The following is a 19,335-nucleotide window of genomic DNA, read 5'->3' on the forward strand; positions in this document are numbered from 1 at the left end:
TGTTTCTCTCTCATTGATGTTTCTAACTCTCTATCCCTCTCCCTTCCTCTCTGTAAAGAATCAATAAAATATATGTTTAAAAAAATAAAATTAAAAAAAAGAAATGGGGCTGTGTAGAGAGAGCACTGATGTGGAGCCAGATGGGCCTGGGTTCAAGTCCCAGCCCCACCGTTTACTAGCTGGGGGGCCTTGGACAAACCACTTAATCTCTCTATTTTCTAATCTGTAAAATAAAAGTTAGTGCCCGGCTGGGGTTGCTCAGTGGTTGAGCGTTGACCCATGAACCAGGAAGTCACGGTTCAATTCCCGTTTAGGGCACATGCCCAGGTTGCAGGCTTGATTCCCAGAAGGGGGCATGCAAGACGAAGCCAATCGATAATTCTCTCATCATTGATGTTTCTCTTTCTCTCCCCCTCTCCCTTCCTCTCTCTGAAATCAATAAAAATATATTTAAAGAATTATTTTAAAAATAAAGTAGGAAGTCCCTCAGAGGTGGCTATGTGGAGTCCATGAGACTAATGATCAGATCCCGGGCACACAGGAGGGGCTTGAGAAACAGCGGAAAACAGGATCTGGAGTAGGAAAGCAGTGTTTCTCCACTCGGTTCTGCAACTTGCTGGCTGAATGATCTGGAACAAGTTCCCTGGGGTTTCTGAGGCTCTGCTTTCTTACCTACAGGAGGAGGGACAGTGCATGAGGAGCACCGAGCCCAGAGTCTCGCCCGCTAGGCCCCAGCCTCCGGGACACGGTGGGTGTCACTCACTCTGCTTGACGTCGCCGTCCGGCACCGGGCGGCCTTCACAGCGGCCGTCCCGCTGGCTGCTGAGCGGCTCCTTCTCCCGGCCCCCCGAGTTCTGCGGCCGGGAAACTCCATCCAGGTCAAGGACGCCCGTGTGGGCAGGGGAGCCGGGGCCCAGCTTCAGGGATAAGGGCTCCCCGCTGCTCTTCTTCAGGTACGAGGCCGGGGCCCAGCCCTCTTTGCCCTGGTACCTGGGAGGAGGAGGGAGGATGCTGGTCAGGTTGTTCTGCCAGGCCCATGTGAAGAAGCCACACGCCTACTGTGAATCACATTTCCGGGCCCAGATGGCAGGAACGAAGGGTCACAAGTGCCCGGGGCCAGAGGCTGGCACACTGCTTGCTGCCTCCTGGTGAAGCCTAAGCCCTCAGAGCTCGGCATTCAAGGCCTTTCCAACTTGGCCTCTGCGTGCCTCCCGGCCTCGTCTCTCACAGCAACCCCCATGTCCCACCCACCCTACTCAGCCTGCAGCCCCCCAGAGGCGCTTTCAACCTCCGTGCCCCAGCTCTTGGAGAACCTCTGCCTGCAAAGCCCCTCTCCCCGCCCCTCCTGCTCCTCTTTCCCAGCTCTGCTTCACACCATGTCCTCTCCCAAGCCTTCCCTGAGCCTCACGGAGAACGAAGCCCTCCCTCCCTCCACGCTGCCCAGCGGCCTGCACATACCACAATCCCAATGCCTACAACACAACTGCACTTGGTCTGTCTCCCAGTTAGAACGCGAGCTCTGGGCAGGGCCTTGTTGGATCCATCTGTGTGCCCCGGGTCTCAGTGCCAGTGAGGTGAATAAATAGAAGGGAAAACCGCAAATGGGCTTGGCAAGGGGAAGTGGCCTCCACTATAGTGGCTGTCCCCGCACAGCCGTCGCTGCGGTGACAACAATAATGATAATGATAATCGGTACTCAGAGGGCACTTACTGTCCTGTTCTATGTACTTGAGAGCTGTCGATGGATCTCATCCATCCGATGCTGGGAGGTGGCCGACAGGCTCTCAGACCCAGGCGGCCGGCACCTGGCTGTGCCCCTAACTTCCATGCTCTGCTGCCTCTTCCAGCAGCTCCAGCTCCGGGCACACGGAGGGTGGGCTCTGTTCCCGTCGGGTACACATGCATTCCTGTATCCCCAGGGGGATGAAGCAAGTGGGGGCTGGTTCTGGGTCACCAAGGGTCGGCTGGGTGTCACTGGACTTCGGAGCGATGGAGACCCTGACAGACCAGCTCACTGAATTATCTTTAGAATCACTTGATTCTCTGCGTGGAACTCAGTTTAATGGCAGGACCCAAGGGGTTGGTCTGGACCACACGGTCACCTGTGCCTGTCTCCTCTGAACTCCACGTTCAGTGACATCCTGGGTGCTTGAAATGGACCACGGTGGGAGTATTTTTTTTTTTAATATATTTTATTGATTTTTTACAGAGAGGAAGGGAGAGAGATAGAGAGTTAGAAACATCGATGAGAGAGAAACATCGATCAGCTGCCTCCTGCACATCTCCCACTGGGGATGTGCCCGCAACCCAGGTACATGCCCTTGACCGGAATCGAACCTGGGACCTTTCAGTCCGCAGGCTGACGCTCTATCCACTGAGCCAAACCGGTTTCGGCAACGGTGCGAGTATTTATACTACAGAAATTAGCGTATAGCTCAAGAGCATTTTCCCCTTGGAGAGCTGATTGTTAAACATCTCCCTGCATGCACTGGTCTGGTCAGTGGAAATTAGGTGCTCACACCTTTGGGGGAATTAACACACCTAACTGACCAGCAATGACAGATGACAGGGCCAACTATCTTATCAAGAATTACTATTAAAAAAAAAAAGAATTACAGTAAGGCCCTGGACAGTTTGGCTCAGTGGATAGACTGTCAGCCTGCGGACTGAAGGGTCCCAGGTTCGATTCCGGTCAAGGGCACGAACCTTGGTTGCAGGTTTCATGGCCCTGGTCGGAGCGCATGCAGGAGGCAACCAATTGATGTGTCTTTTTCACATCGATGTTTCTGTCTCTCCCTCTCCCTTCCAATCTCTCTAAAAAATCAATGAAAAAATATCCGCAGGTGAGGATTAACAACAACGACAAAATTACTGTAAGAACGAAACAGAACTGTGTTTCAATGAAAAAAGGTCCTTTATAACTGAAAGCACATTTGTAAGGACATAGAAACCTGCAGAGCTGGGTGTCCGCCAATTTTAAAATCCCTACCCTTTGAGCAGGAATAAATCCTGTCTGAGCTGGAAAATGTCGCGCTACATACAGTCCTCACCCTCAGCACGAGGCAGTTCATTTGAGGGCACCAAGCCACAAGCGGAGAGGCATCACATGCAGTAGCAAGTGGGCTCTGGGCTCTGGGGTGAGGGAGGTACGGGTTCAAATCCCGACTCTGGCCCTTTCTAGCTTCGGTGAAACCTTCAGATGACCGCAGCCCTCGCTGGCATCCTGCGGCAGCCTCAGGAAGGACCCGGAGCCAGTCAGCCATCCCTGAATTCCAGAGCCACCGGGTTTTGGGACGATTTGTCATGCAGTAAGAGCGCATATACACTCAAGATGTTCCGTACCGCTGCCATTACTCCCCCAGACCTCAGTTCCGAGGTTCCCCTCCCCCAGGAAGCCCCTGCTCTGTGCTCCACACTCCCCCGTGCGTCTCTCCAGCACACCTGCACCACCCTGGCCTGCGCCTACGTATGCGTCTGTCCCCCTGTGCCTGCTGGTGGGAAGTACAGTGTCGTTCTCACTGCCGACTCCCCAATGCCCAGAACGGCACTTGGCCCAGAACAGATTCTTGGTGTGTGTTTGTGTGTGTTCGTGGAATGAATGAATAAAGTGCCCCACACTCAGCCCCACGTGAGCAGCCCTAATGTCCCTCCTCACATCCCGGCACAGACGCGGGGTCACAGGGACCTCAGACTTCCTCTCTGGCCCATATTTCCTGTGGTCACAGCCTGGCTTCCCGGGTGAGCAAGGAGGGGGTTCCCAGGACTCATTACTAAACCCGGGAAAGTACCAGGCAGCTCAGCACGAGCTGGCCACTCTCCCTGCCCATGGGTTCTGACGTCATCACACAGGCGAAGGAGCTGGGACGACGTGTTTGAAATGCCTCCCATCCTGGACTCAGAGATGAGGGCCAACGATGGGCTCTAGGATGAGCTTCCGTCCGTGTGGGGTTGTGCGCAGGGTGGGGCTGCAGGGGAAATCCCACACACGGCGGCTCAGCCTCCAGTTACTTGTGAAGAGGAACATCTGGAGGTGGAGACCGGTCTTGCTCAACAGGGCTATTGCTATCTGCGGTTTGTTCTATTTGGAGAAGGTTTTGCTTATGATGAGTTTTTAGAGAAGGATCTGAGGAGGGAGGGAAGCCAAACAGCACAGAGGAGAAACATCCTTTCATGGCTCAGGCCAAAACCTCACCCCATCTGCACTGGCTCCCAGGCCTCTGTGCAGCTGGAGCCCACGTGACCTGAAGCCCACCCAGCCGCAGTGGGTACCTGATCTTCCACCAGCCTTCCAGGTTTTTCTGAATGACCTCCACCACGGCCCCTCTCTCCAGGTTCATTTCATCCTGGTCACGCGCCGTGTACGGGTAGATGACTGAGTACTTCTCCTCTGCGGGGACAAAGGGATGATGGGGTAAGTCAAGGACACTGAAGGTCAAGGCTGTGATCCGTGAGATGTCCTTGCCCATCAGGGGGAAAGATTTCCTCCAGAGATTACTGTGCACCCCCCAGGCCCTCACTTAGCCCCAGATGACCCTGCACATGCAGCAACAGGACCCAGGACCAAGGGCAGGTCCAAATCCCTTAGCGTCACACATGCCTCTGGCCTTCTTCAAATCTTCGCTTCAAGGTCACCTTCCATGACCTTGCCTCATGCAATATTCAGACCCACTGCATCCTCTTCCCTCTTACCCAGGTCTGTTTGCCCCATACAAGGAATTCCGTTCTAACCATAAACTTACTCCTTTATTGGGTTTTGGGTCTGCCTGCCCTGCTAGAATACGAATGCCCTTGAAGGCAATGATCCATGTGTCTGTCTCGTTCATTCCTCTGTCTCCCAACACTGAGTCTGACACCAGGAACACTTAGTAACTGGTCAGTAGGTGGACGGGTCCCGGAGGCCTGCCGGGAGCCACCTGCTCACGTCAGAGGGTGTCAAACCGCCCGTGGCTCCTCCGCAGTTCTCACCGCGAAGGGTCAGGGGTGAGCAGATCTGGCAGCTCCTGATCTCAGGCTGAGATCACCACCAAGGAGACGGCTAGTCATTTTCATTACCAAGCCGGGAACTGATCTTCATTTCCCATTCATTCTGTTCAGCCTCCGGAACCGACCATGCCTGAAGTTCAATTTCACTTTTTAAATTAATATTTTTATTAAGATATAATTGACATCTAACACTGTTAGTTTCAGGTGTACATCACAATGATCAGATCTATACCTACGGACACACATATCTCGAGAAATGACTGCCTGCTTCAACTTTCATTACTATGACTGGGGCGCCTTCCACCCACTCTCTGGTTTCCCGCTCCCTCCCCGAAAGCAAGGGACCATCCTTGGGGCCCCACCCTCCCCCTCCCCAAGGGAGCCCCGAGGACAGGGCTTTCCGGTCTTGGTTACATCCTGGCCCCGGGGAGTGGCGAGCCAGCTGTGGGCTGGTGGGGATGGTTAGCGTGGGGCGCTGACTCTGCCTTTGGGAAAACACCGCGGTCTGCCCGGGGCCTGCCCAGCTGGTGCAGAGGGAGGCGGAAGACACACAGGGCGTTTATTTATTTATTGATCTGGCCCACTGACCTGCTCCTCGGGGCTGAGCTGACTCGAGTTGCACATATCCTGTGCGCAGCAGTCAGCTGTTCCCCTCGCTCCGGGCGGCTGCGGGTGGGGGCGGGGTAATTCGACCCTGTCTGTGCACAGACCTCCTGCTTGGTTGGGTCCCAGACTCAGTGCAGTTAGTCCTGCGGGCCCTGGACTCCAGGGGCTGGCACCCAGAGTGAGCTGACTCGAACACGGGGGTTCTCTAGCCCCCAGAGCCTCCGTGGGCTCCACGGGACACTCATGAGCCCTGACAAAGCTTAAGGTAGACCTTGGAGACTGAATGGTGGCGCCCGGTGGCACTGCTGCTAAGCGCCCACCCACCCTTCCTACCAACTCCATCCACAGGGTTTGGGTGAGGCTGACTTCACCACCTCCTGGAGGGAGAGGAGGGGGTGACCCTGGCATCCCCTGACCACCGTGACTGACACAAGGACGGTGTATGACCCACGTGGGCCAGTTGGAACTGGCACCCACCCACCCTTCCTACCAACTCCATCCACAGGGCTTGGGTGAGCTGACTTCACCACCTCCTGGAGGGAGAGGAGGGGTGACCCTGGCATCCCCTGACCACCGTGACTGATACAAGGACGGTGTATGACCCACGTGGGCCAGTTGGAACCCTCCCTGGGATTTGTGTTGAAGGAGAAGCACCTTCTTCGGTGGGTGTCCCTGGAGGGTGCCTGGAACTACGCTCGCCGTGAGAGAATGGCTCCAGCCAGGTAGAGAGCAGAGCAGAGAGGTGGCAAGAGTGAGTCTCAGGGCCCCAGGATGTTTTCCAGCCCCTGGATCCAGCCATGCCTGAAGCTAGCCCTACCCTGGGCTTTTCAGCGACGAGTCAGTTATACTTTCCTTTTAGTTTAAGCCAGTGTGATGTGGGTTTCTTTTCCTTGCACTCAAATGTGCCTGAGGAAAGGAACAGGTCGCCGGCTCAGCATCCTAGAAGCCCCCAGGCATCATTTCTTAACCCAGGAAACTTTAAGCCCCAGGCTCCCTCCTCCCAAACCTGCATGCCAACACACGCATGGCACAGACACGATCCCTTTCTCACATGCAGCAGGCACAGGCCACCCAGAGCAGGAGGCGCATGCAGACGCAAGGACCCAGCTCCCAACCCCGAACGGGGAAGAAAACACCGACGTAGACAACCTTGACGCCAGCTGATGGCATACAAGTCCCCCAGGGTCCGGCGGCGGCCCATGGGCCGGGGCAAAGACCAGTACCTCCACGAGACTGGACGGGCAGCATGTGGAGGTGAAGGGCAGAAGGCAGAGGTGAGAAGACAGCACTCCCAGTATCTCCAGGCAAAAAGGGCACCAACCGCGCCTTCCCATTTAAGAACACTTATTTCTGAGTCAACGCCAAGCCCAGGTGTCGCCAAAGGCCCACGGTCCTGAGTATTAACCCTAAAGCTGAGTGAAGAGGCGCCCAGTAGACATAATTCTATCCCTGGCATGATTACAGTGAGGCCTAAGAGAGGTTCTTATGGCAGAGGGAAGAACAAGGTACAAATCCTTGGGAAAATGTGGTCTCTCTCTCCCTCTTAGTAGCTGTGTGACCCCAGCCGGGCGTTTCCACCTTTCTGAGCCTGTTTTTCCATCTGTGAAATGGGGTAATGACCAGCCCCTTGCAGAGGCATGCCGCGTGGCCGTCATTATCTGTGTAGGGGAGCTGGAATTTCCACGTAGTGCACCACTGCCCCCGACCCTGAGCTGATTCTGCAGTGTTCCCAGGTTAGCGTGGTCCCTAGTGCCTCCCGGGCCCACACACACAGGGCAATCCAACAGAACCCTTTTAATTTTACTCTGAGGGCTGTGGGCTGTTGTTGCTACATGTAATTCTTGTTGCTCACCTTTGAGCACAGAAATATGCCACTTCTCCTCACCCTGCGTTCTGACAAGTGTACACTTAAGAGGCTTTGCGCTTCTCAAAACAGTCAACTAAGCCCCAAGTGTTCGGCCCTAAGGCAAGGCATAGCTATATGATAACAACGGGTCCTCGTTTTTTATTATTGGTTGAGGATCTTTGTCAAGGGCTTTGCATATGGGTCTCATTTGATAATAAAAAAGAAAACCTAAGGACGTGGACATCACTTCCGTTTTTGGAGGAGGTGGTTGAGCGGCAGAGGTTAAGTTGCTGGCCCAGTCCCCTCAGTCAGTAAGTGGAGCAGCTGAGGTTCGAATTCCAGTCTGTCTGACCCTCACATCCTCTGTTTATCAGCTAAGATGCACGTATCCTCTCGTTTTAGAAATGCTTTTGCGGGGAAGGGAGTCAGGGGGCCTCAGCATTTCTGACACGGCAGGAGCCACGCTCCGGGACACCCGTGGGGAAAGTTCTCCGGGAAATGGAAGCGTGTGTGGGTGAGTGAAGGGGGTCAGCCCTAATCCTGACGCCCAGTCAGGGCTGTTATGCCAGCGGAGAAAGCAGAGCCCTTTGCAGATGGCCTCAGACGGCCTGCAGATGAGCTGGAAGCAGCCCCAGGACCTTGGCCGCCAGGATCATTCCAGGGAGGAAAAGTGACCCTGCTGACAGCAACCAGGCTGGGGCCTCCCGGGGTTCCACGGAGGGGTCAGGGCCCAGCTCCCTAAGGCCCCTGAGGAAGGGCGGGCTTGCCCATCAACCCTGACCCCATGCCTGGCTTCATGCCCTCTCGGAGGCAGACGTGAAGAGAAGGTTCTGGGGGCGGAGGCCCCCACGTGGTGACGGCCAGCACAGGGCTCCCCCGTGGGTGCGAGGCTCGAGCTCCCGCTTACCTTCCTCCGGCTCCAGGGAAAACTCATCCTGCCCAGCGTCCTGCCCTTCGAGGCAGGTGGCGGGCACCCAGCCTTGCTCTTCAGCGGTGCTGACGAACCACCAACCTGGGAAGACGAGAGCAGATGGATGTTAGCGGGTCAGCTGTGAGGTCTGGGTGTCAGAGTAGAATGACACATTCAGGCACCGTGTGCGTCACACTCAGGCTAAGGCCGACAGGCGCCATCCCATTGGTGGAACACAACTAGCCGTGTCAACTGACTGCTGGGGAGGGGACGGGGAGGGCAAGGCCGTCCTGAATGGCGAGAGTCCTTCACTAGGTGTGCCCAGTACGAGTCACTGTACTTGCATCGCCTTTCAGCATCTTCACGTGATCGTCCTCACTGCTCAGAGGAGGAAACCGAGGCTCCAAGAGGCGAACAGACTTGCCCAAGTTCTCACGGCTACAGCAGGGCTGCGATGTGCAGCGGGCTGTCTGATGCTGACGCCACTGCCCTCGTAACTCTCCGGGCTGTGCATCTGTTCATGTCAAGGTCAAGTGGCTGCAGGTGTAACTGCTTGAGAGGCCGCTCACCCAGACCCAGGCCCTCCCTCTTCAGAGAAAAGTCTCAGGGAGCTAGTGGTGGGCGGAATAATGACCCACCGGAGATAACCCACATAATCCCCGGAACCTGTGACTATGTGAAAGGTTGCAGATGGGATTAAGGTTGCTAATCAGATGACCTTCAAACAGGGAGACGGTCCTGGATTGTCTGGGTGGCCCATGTCATCGCCAGGGCCGGGAACTATGGAAGAGGGAGGCAGAGGAGGCAGGGGGAGCCGTGGCTACGGAAGAGGCACCACACTGCTGGCTGGGAGGATGGAGGAAGGGCTGTCACTCACACACACACACACACACACACACACACACACACAGAGGCACACCTCGCCGTACGCTTCACTTTACTGCACTTTGCAGACAGTGCGTTTTTAAAATAAATTGAAGGGGAAGACCCTCCACCAGCAAAAATATTAGACGCTTCACTTTACTGCACTTTGCAGACAGTGCATTTTTTTTTTTTTACAAATTGAAGGGGAAGACCCTCCACCAGCAAAAATATTACATGCTTGCTGAAGGCTCAGGTGATGGTTAGCATTTTTTAGCAATAGATTATTTTTAAATTGAGGTGTGTACATTTTTAAGACATAATGCTATCTATTGACTATAGTGTAAACGTAACTTTCATATGCCTTGGGAAACCAATTTGTGCGATTCGCTTTACTGTGATATTTGAGGTATTTGCTTTACTGCGGGGGTGTAGAACCAGACACGCAATATGGCGAAGGTGTGACCTTACGCACGCACAAATGAAAGGGACTTAAGAAGGGAGTAACACATGAAGATGAAGTGACATCTCCTGCTTCTGGTAGTCGGCCACCACATATATGCGTGCTGTGTGCATACAATTATCATAGAAGAATTCATACCAACCCCATAGAAAGGCTATTTGGGGTTTGAAGCTGGTGGGAAAAATAGACTTTCACTTTATCATGAATGCTTCAAGAAGAATGTATCCATGTACTACTTGGATAAGTAATAAATCTTACTTGAAGATTTGACTGCCTGCCTTCCCCGCCCTTCGCTGCCCTCTGGACACACCAGGCTTGTCTCCAGCCCCTCCCGGCCCCCACTCTTCTCCTGCGATGCCTTTGTTCTGACTTCACTCAAGCAGGTGGCCGGGGGAGTGGGTGCGCTGTTCCTTGGTCCCCAGGAGCACCCCAGCCACACGGATAATCTGCATAAACTCATTCCCAGGAACGAGAGAGCCACATGGCCTGTGACCAGCTGGCACTGGATGGGAATTCCAGCTCCGAATCCTGTTGGGAGGTTTTGGGTGAGCGACCAAGTCACTTGGACTCTGTCCCTCCAGCTGTGAGGCAGGGGTAACAATCGCGAGGTTGAATAATTAAGAACTTTTGGTTGGCTAACCCGGACCTCATGGCGAATGGGAATGGAATCCACATGCTGCTCGGAGCAGAGCCTTTCCATTATTTTTTGGACTTTAACTAGCCATCGGGGCATCACAGAGACTGGTCTGCTGTTGATATTATAGCCAATGTCACATTTTAGTCACAACAAAGCCAGTAGATTTATGTCACTTTTTCCTAGAGGGGATCCACTTGCCTCCTGCTCCCCACTCTTTGCTTTTAACGGTGCCAATGGCTGCTTTGTGGCTAAGGGAGGCAAAAGGGAAGGAAGCTCACATTTTTAAGTACCTACTGTGTGCCCAACACAGGCTCAGACACTCTCCATATATTATCTCATTTTTCTCTTTACAGATGAGAGAATTGGTGGTGAGAGGGAAGCAGCCACCTGGACTGCTGTGAAATGCAGACTTCGGATGGAGGCCCAAGCCAAGTGTCTCGATCGTACCCCATCTGTCCCAGACCTGGCCAGTGCACATGACCAGTGTTCAGTGCACATGACCAGTGGTCGCTGCGAAAGGCAGGTGCGCGGGGGAGACAGGCGGTGTGTCCAGTCCACACCAGAGCCCACAGCTGATGGAGCCTTGGTGGAGACGCCTGTAATCATCAAAGAAAATCAACAGGGAAAATTCTCAGGGGAATGCTAGATTCTGTGTCTCCAGGTACTCTGAAGCCAGAAGAATGTTCATGAAATGTGAACCTCAAAGCCAATCGGTAACATCTGACCCAACAGGACGCTGGTGGGTTGGGACCAAGCAGGAGATCTGAGCACTCGGACCAAACAGGGGTCATCCGCCGGACCTGCGGAAACGGACCAGTCCGATCGGCGTTGGCCGTTGCTGCGCTTCCCTGTGTTCCTGACCGAGGGGCTTGGTGAGAGTGTTGGGCGGGGAAGGAGGTGGTCTGGGCGCCCACCTGACTCATTCTTCTCGATGATGTCCACCACCTGCCCCACGCTGAGGCTGATCTCCGAGCTCTCCTGCTTCTGGTAGTCGGCCACCACCACGTACTGCTCCAGGACCATGGGGTCCACCGAGGTCGGGTCGCTCCCTGTGGGTGGAAAACACCATCAGCTGTCACATCTGGCCACCGCTGGGTGTAGGAGCAGGAGCCGGGGAGGAGGGGAGGTCAGGAGGGCATTCTAAATAGAGAGAGAAGCTGCTAGAGGACTTGTCTCATCCATTCATTCTTTTATTCATTTGCTCACTCGACCACCACAATTTACCACGTGCCTGTCCTGTGCAGGCACTGTGCTAGGCACTGGAGGTTCAGAGTAAGATACGGTACTTGCCCTGAAGAAGCAAACAGCCTAGTGGGAAAGTTCATTCATTCGTAGCTACTCATCCAGCATCAGCCACTATTCACCCATCCGTCATTCATCCAACCAAACATGTATCCATCGATCATCCACCCACTCATTTACCCATACATTCACCAACCAGTAAGCCATCCAAATTTACTCATTTATTAATACACGAAACCACCAATGATATTCCAGACACTCTATTAGGTGCTGGTTGGGGGTGCTAAAGTGGGTGAAACAGATATGACTCCCAGCATCCTAGTTGGGGCGAGAGACACATATTCAGTACATGTGATCCATAAGCATAGAGGAGAAAGTATTCGTTTTGGATACATGCATTTCTGGAAACACAGGAAAAACAAGACGGGGATGCTACGTTAATGGAATGGTCAGCAAGACCTCCCCGGGAAGCAACCTAAAGCAGAGCCAGGAGGACAATGGGGAAAGAACGGTGCAGGCCGACCGGGAGGTGGGAGGAGGCCTGGAGCCTTCCCGGACCGGGAGGGAGGCCAGGGTGGCTGCCGCCCAGAAGTGAGGACTTCAAAACACTTTTTTTTTTTTAACCCCTGAAGTAGAACCGCCAAAGGGACTTAAGAAGGGAGTAACACGTGAAGATCTGCATCTTTAAAAGGATCACTCTGGCTGCCTCATGGAGAATGGATTAGAGGCTGGCAAAGAAGAAAGCAGACCAACCTTCGCCGGTTTGGCTCAGTGGGTAGAGCATCGGCCTATGGACTGAAGGGTCCCGGGTTCAATTCTGGTCAAGGGTACATACCTTGGTTGTAGGCTCGATCCCCGGCCCAAACCAGGGCTATGTGTGGGAGGCAACCAATCAATGTGTCTCTTTGTCTCTCACCCTCCCTTCTACTCTCTCTAAAAATCAATGGGAAAATATCCTCGAGTGAAGATTAACAAAAAAAGGAAAAGGAAAAAGCAAAAGAAGCAGGAGACCAGATGGAGGTCACGGAGCTGTTAGGCAAGAGCTTTGTTCCAGGGCAGGGCAGGGGGGGGGGGGTTGGCCCTAGAAGAGGCCATTTCCACAGGCCGCATTGTCCAGTGTGGATGGTGAGCTGGGCAGCCCTGGTTAAGGTCTAAGACAATCTGATAAATAAATGGAAAGAGACCACAGAATACGAGGGATGTAAAAGATCAGACGGGTTCAGACGCTCCCGAGAGGAGGGGACAGCACTTTTAGAGCAGCAGGCTGGACGTGGTGGGAGGGCAGCGTGACATTTGTGGCCGCCGGACCCTCATGGCCTGCACATTCTGATTCAAAACATTCCCTCCTATTGTTTCCATAAACAACAGGAACATCCAGGAAACCCCACAGTTCTGTTCCAAACACTCCCAGTAGTGGAGGGGGCGTGAGGGCTGGCTCCCACCGAGCCGACTTCGTGCTCCTCTTCCCGACTCTCTCGGGTGGCATCCTGTTGGTCGCTTGAAACGGGCCACGGTGGGAGCATTTATACCACGGAGCTGGCAAATGCTACAAAGCAGGGGTGACCACCGAAAGCTGCTTGTGAAGTCGTTCCCAGCACGCCCCTGCGCTCCAGCCCCGGGCGTCCAGAGCAGCACAAAAGCCCTTTGTTAGAGCCAGGCACCGCAGATTCTTGACGTGGAAAACCAGAGCAGGGCATGCTAGCCCGGTGAAGGGTCACCGCTCTCTTTCCTACAGGGTGGGAGAAAACTTCCCACATCTTGTTCACCTTCATATTCCCAGGGGACCTAGAGTACCGTCAGGCACACAGTAGGTGCTTAATAAACATCCTATATAGTAAAAGCCTAATATGCAAATTGTCCACTCGACGAAGAGTTCGGATGGGAGTTCAACTGCTCACTATGACGTGTGCTGACCACCGGGGGCGGCGCGGAACATGGCGGGCCTAGGCTGTGAGGCACTGGCAGCGGGCGGAAGTGGAGGTGCTCCTGGCCCCAATGGGCTTCGGGTGAGCCAAGCCACAGCCGCCAGGACCACAGGGGCCGGTCAGGCTCCCCATGGGTTCGTGCAGGAGCTGGTCTGCAAGGTCGGCTGGGAGAGAGCATGCTGCCCGCCTAGCTTCCTTGTGGTGCCGCTGGGCGGCCCAGAGGCCCACGCTGCACCTGGCCCGCGGTGTCCAGCTGCGCTCACTGCATCTCTGCGTGAGGACTCGGGCACCGTGACTCAGGTGGAGGCGGGTGTGTGGGGGGTGCGGGGGCCCAGGTGCTGCCCTGGGCCCAGAGGTCAGCTGGGACCTGCCCTCCCACACCAGACGCTCGCGCTTCGATCGCTGGCCAGGCCTAGGGACCGCACCGGTGCACGAATTTCGTGCACTGGGCCTCTAGTGGAATGTATAACCATGGCCGTCTTGTTCACTCAGCACTTAGCACAGACATATTCAATGGACATTTGTGAAGTGAATGGACAAAGGGCAAATGGAAACTTCTAGAAACTCTCCATTCTGCACCAACTCTCCTAACCGGGCTGCCGACGGGATCTGGCATAACTACAAGCAGTGACAAAATCGGGGAATTACGGGACTCACTGTGAACAAGAGAGTCGTTCCCTGCCAATGAGTGGCTCAGACGAGGGTGCGTGGGGCTGCTTTTTCTACACCAGCTCTCCCAGAGCTGCTGCCTGCATTTCGCCCACAGCGCTCAGCGCTCAGCGTATCGAAACCAGGCACCAGGATTTGACATACCAGCTTCTCAAACTAGGCTCCAGGCCATTTAGGTGTTGTGCAGAGACACCTGCTGGTGGACTGTGATACTGCAGCCAAGCTCTATAACGCACAGTAAGGGCAGTAAGTCCTAGGAGCTGCAAGTGTGAGAGCAAGTATTCCTAGGTAAGCGTTGTCATTCTTGTGGTCCCGCAGGACACAGGAGAGCAGGAAGAGGTTAGCAGGAAGGAGGAGATTCCACAGAGGAAGGGCGATTTTATCATGGAGGAAGTGTATAAAATATTCTCAAGAGGCAGATGCCTAATCTACCACAGAATTTTCTAGTTGGCCATGTTTTGTTTTGTTTTTAAATATATTTTTATTGATTTCAGAGAGGGGGGAGAGAGAGAGAAAAACATCAATGATGAGAGAGAATCATCAATTGGCTGCCTCCTGCACGTCCCACACTGGGGATCGAGCCCGCAACCCGGGCATGTGCCCTGACCGGGAATCGAACCGTGGTCTCCTGGTTCACAGGTTGACACTCAACCACTGAGCCACGCCGGCTGGGACTCGTTGGCCATGCTTTGATTCAAGATGACATGTTTTGAAATTTAAAAATAACTGCTGTGGATAAAACTGGACCCCTCCAAAGCCACCTGCTGAAGGTCTAACCACTATGTGATGGTACAGGAGGTAATTAGGTTAAATGAGGTCATGACCTCATGCTGGGGTTTGTGCCCTTGTAAGAAGAGACCAGGGAATGTGTTCTCGGTCTCTACATGTGAGGACACAGAGAGAAGGCAGCAGGCTACACGCCAAGAAGAGGCCTCTCTCCAGACCCCAACCATACCCTTCACATCTGTGAGAGAGTAAGTTTCTGCTCTCTAAGCGGCCCCAGCAAACCAATACAATGAGCAATAAACAGCAGAGCAGAATATTCTTTCCAGAACTACAACATAACACTGCCCGTCTTGCTCCGCGTCGGTAAATGAGAGAATACCTCAGTAAGGAGAGGGTAGAGCCCCAGCCGGTTCGGCTCAGTGGATAGCGTTGGCCCGGGGACTGAAGGATCCTGGGTTCGATTCTGGTCAAGGGCATGTACCTCGGCTGCAGGCTCGATCCCCAGCCCAGGTCAGGCTCATGTGGGACACAACTAATTGATATCTCTCTCTCTCACACATCAATATTTCTTTCTCTCTGTCTTTCCCCCTCCCTTCCACTCTCTCTAAAAATCAATGGAAAAAATATCCTTGGGTGAGGTTTAACCAAAAAAATAAAAATAAAATAAGTAAGAAGAGGGTAGAAAAATCAGGAAGAAAGATGCTCCTTAGATAATCACACGACCTGTTACATGTTGGTGGAGGATTTTTTTTTTTGCAGGATGAGCAGAACTGGAGACCACATGAGCCAAAGTCTGCAGGAGCCAGCCAAGCCAGCCAGGGCCCGGGAAATTCTGGAGACGGCTAAGCCTTCTCCAGCTCAGTTCTGGCCCAGAAATCTCATGGCTTGGCTGTCAATCTTCAGTCCCTTTCAAATTGCAGCAAGAAGGCTGCGTCTAACACAAAGGGCGTGTTCAAAGGTCAGCCGCAAAACAAGGCTAAGTCCAGCATGGGCTCTTCGTCTGAAGGAAGGGAGATGCTATTTCCTACCCGTCGGGACCATAAATAACCCCGGCCCCATCACTGCAGGTGGGTGATGTGGCAGCGGCTGCCGCAAATTAGAGCTTCTTCTCCGACTTCCAGACCAGTCCCCTCATCAGGCCCGCCTGACGGGACACTTCTGTTTCCACAGGCCAGCGCTGTCTCTCCTCTCTGCCGCCCGCCCGCCCTTCCAGGAAAGGTCTGCACACTGGGAGCCAGGAACTCTGTGACCCGCCCGAGAGCGGCAGCTCCGCTCTTTTCTAGGAAACATGTCATTACCCTCAGGCTCTGGGGCTATTTGCAGCCGGAACAGATGCCATGGCTGACCAGTACCTATTAAGGCAGACAGCAGCGGTAAACAGGCTGCGGGGGAAGAGGCCAGAGTTCATGCCACAGCCGGACCTCGAGGCAACGAGAACACCCCTCTCCACTCTCCCTGGCAAGAACGGCGTCGGGCCTGCACCGGGGCCAGAGCTGTTGAAACTGCTACTGATGCTGCTCTGAAGGACACCCTCGGACTCTGAATTAATAGCAGCAGAATAAAGGCAGCAGCAAACATGTACCAGCTACCACATGCCGGGCACTGTTCTGAGTGCTTTAGATGTGTTATTAGAATATGATAATCCTATTAGGTAGATGACTATTATTATCCCCATTTTTCAGATGCGGAAACTGAGGCCCATGGAAGGAGGCATCCTTTTTTACTTCTAGGACCTCTGCTGGGCCCCCTTCCCCCATTTTTAAAAAATATATATTTTATTGATTTTTTACAGAGAGGAAGGGAGAGGGACAGAGAGTTAGAAACATCGATCAGCTGCCTCCTGCACACCCCCCACTGGGGATGTGCCCGCAATCAAGGTACATGCCCTTGACCAGAATCGAACCTGGGACCCCTCAGTACACAGGCCGACACTCTATCCACTGAGCCAATCCAGTTAGGGGCCCTTCCCCCATTTTTATCAACCTCCTCAAGCTTCCTGGAGTCCCAGATAAATAAAATAACTTAGGATTCTGGGAGCTCTGAAGAACACGTTGGCCCAGGTGTGGTGTGGCTGGGCCTGTGCAGATGTGGGGGCAGTTAACACACTACAGAATATTAGAAGCTGTCTCCCCTGCCCCTCCAAGGTGTTCTCTGGGAAAGATAGGTCTCATCCACTTTGTAATTTTTTTTTGTATAAGATGAAGCCACCCTGGCTGGTGTGGCTGCACCAAAAGTTCGCTGGTTCGAGTCCTGGTTTGATGCCTGGGTTATAGGTTCAATCCCCAGTAGGGGGCGGGTAGGAGGCAGCCAGTTCACATTTCTCTCTCACATCAATGTTTCTCTCTCTCTCCTGTCTAAAATCAATAAAAATAAATAAATAAAAAAACCCAAAAGATGAAAACACCCTCCAATCATTTTTTTGGGGGGGCAGGGGGGAACAGTATGTGGTATCAAACAATCAATCAAGCAATCAAGTATCCAACCATCCATCTAACATCCATCCATCCATCCAGCATCCATCCATCCATCAATATAGCTGCATCCCCAATGTGGAGCGCATCCATCCATCCATCCATCCGTCCATCGATATGGCCACATCTCCAATGTGAAGCCCAGGGCCTGGCACACACTTCACAGGTGCTCAGTAGGGTGAACATGGAATGAATAGGAGAAAATGGAAAATATTCTTACCAGATTTCTTTTTCCCAACATGCTCCCTGTACAGGAAAGAATGGGGGTGGGAAAGAGAGTCAGTACCTGTTGTGTATTGACATAAGTTAGTCTATTAGAAAACTGAGATTCTCCATCTTACAATATCTCCAGGCAATGAATAACAGTTAAGCCAGCCCCAGGGACCCAGATTCCTTAAAAAAAAAAAAAGAATGGATTCCTCTTCATTTTCTCCCTTTCTTGGAGAAGTGCTCCGGCGCCCGGGGAGGAGCTGATGGGTGGAGGGGTCTCAGTCTGAAAACAGGAGCCAGGCCTCCCCTTTGCCCTGAGCCGGTGCCCACCTGGCCAGGCACAGAGGCCCCGCCCCAGGGCTCGGGCCCGAGACGTAGACATGGAGGGAAAGCCTCGGTGGTAAATGGCACACAGAACACGCTAAGACCGGGTAGCAGCCTGGATAGCAGTGAACGCAGCGCATCTCCCTCAGGGTGACAGGGAGGAGCTGTCCCGACAGCCCAGGAGCTGCGAAATCTGGCTGTGTGCCTACTATGTGCCAGCCCCGTGCCGAGGACTTCACACACTCATACCCAAGCTGCACTGTGACCCTGTGAAGTACGCATTACTGCTATTCCCACGTAGGAAGTGAGGACGTGGACTCTCCTGAAAACCATCGGAATAAAACTCCACCGCCAGGAAGCGGAATTATCAAACATGACAGCCGGGGTGGGGGTGTCCGCATGTTGTCAGCTCCAAGCTCAGAGATGCCCAATTCTCTCATTGCAGCCTCCAACACCCCATGATGTGGGTGGGGCCAGGGACGTGACCTCATTGCACAGATGAAGCAACTGAGGCAGAAAGGGAGGGAGGAGTTAGGGGCCCAGGTACCCGCAGCCGGCTTCCTCCCCGTGAACCCGGACTGTCATTGCCCACCGAGTGCGATGAAGGCTGCGCGAAGTGAGGCCCCGTGGGGGCTCAAAGCACAGAAGCAGTTTGATTTTTCCTTTGCTCTCCTCCAGTTCCGCCTGGGGCCGGCTGGGCACGCGCCGGGGAGGTCCACAAGCCAACTTACTCTTTGGGGGGATTCAGGTCCTCGGGTCTCGTCTCAAAGAACTGCAGCACCTCGTCACACTGGGAGATGTAGGGGGGCAGCTGGATGAGGGCCTGGAGAGGAGACACGGGTGAGTGTGAAGGAAGGAGAGGGTGTCGGGCATGCTCTAGGCCAGGGGACTCCCCCTTGGCAGGCAGCAGAAGCCGGGAGGAAGGGGGGTGCTCGTTAAAGCACAGATCGCGAGGGCTTCACCCCCAGATTTCCTGATTCAGGGCCTGAGAACGTGCATTTCCAACGGTTCCTGGTGCTGCTGCTGCTGGTTTGGGGGACCCCCCCGTCCACACACACACTGGATGTACAGGGTGAGGGCTAAGTAGGTTTACAGTTGTGACCACACAAAACAATTTATTCTTCTATTATTATTTTTTTTCGTTTTTTTCCTATTATTATTTATTAATTATTGTATTATGTTCCATCCAAACAACTGTAACCCTACTGTTGCCCCACCCCCTGTATGCACATGCACATTAAAGGCATGTTTGCACACATAATGTGCACATATTTAGACAGAACCATAAACCGTGAACGTCACGCCATGTCCTTGTTCTTCCCCGACCCCAGCTCCCCTGGGTGATGGGTGTCACTGCTTAGCCGATATCACATGTGACTCCACTCGCTGCCCACGGAGACCATTTCGGTTGTTTCTGACGTGCCGGCGAGTCCGTCCCAGCTCCCGGGTCTGCAGTGCTAAC

The 19,335-nt window shown here is 53.7% G+C and overlaps 1 protein-coding gene across 1 annotated transcript in view; it reads right to left on the reverse strand.

Annotated features, from left to right (window-relative positions):
- The window catches only part of SH3PXD2B (SH3 and PX domains 2B), a gene marked incomplete at its 5' end in the record, with an annotated part of 59,116 nt that overhangs the window by 12,260 nt on the left and 27,521 nt on the right, over nucleotides 1-19,335 (reverse strand). Inside the window, 7 exons of the mRNA XM_014550368.1 lie at nucleotides 764-990; nucleotides 4,270-4,387; nucleotides 6,739-6,822; nucleotides 8,343-8,447; nucleotides 11,221-11,355; nucleotides 17,560-17,585; nucleotides 18,605-18,696. Of these exons, the coding sequence (XP_014405854.1) occupies nucleotides 764-990; nucleotides 4,270-4,387; nucleotides 6,739-6,822; nucleotides 8,343-8,447; nucleotides 11,221-11,355; nucleotides 17,560-17,585; nucleotides 18,605-18,696 (787 nt within the window). The remainder of the gene's footprint in view (nucleotides 1-763; nucleotides 991-4,269; nucleotides 4,388-6,738; nucleotides 6,823-8,342; nucleotides 8,448-11,220; nucleotides 11,356-17,559; nucleotides 17,586-18,604; nucleotides 18,697-19,335) is intronic.

This window comes from Myotis brandtii, unplaced genomic scaffold, assembly GCF_000412655.1.
Source record: "Myotis brandtii unplaced genomic scaffold, ASM41265v1 scaffold6, whole genome shotgun sequence".
In the NCBI taxonomy this organism is placed as follows: Eukaryota; Metazoa; Chordata; class Mammalia; order Chiroptera; family Vespertilionidae; genus Myotis; species Myotis brandtii.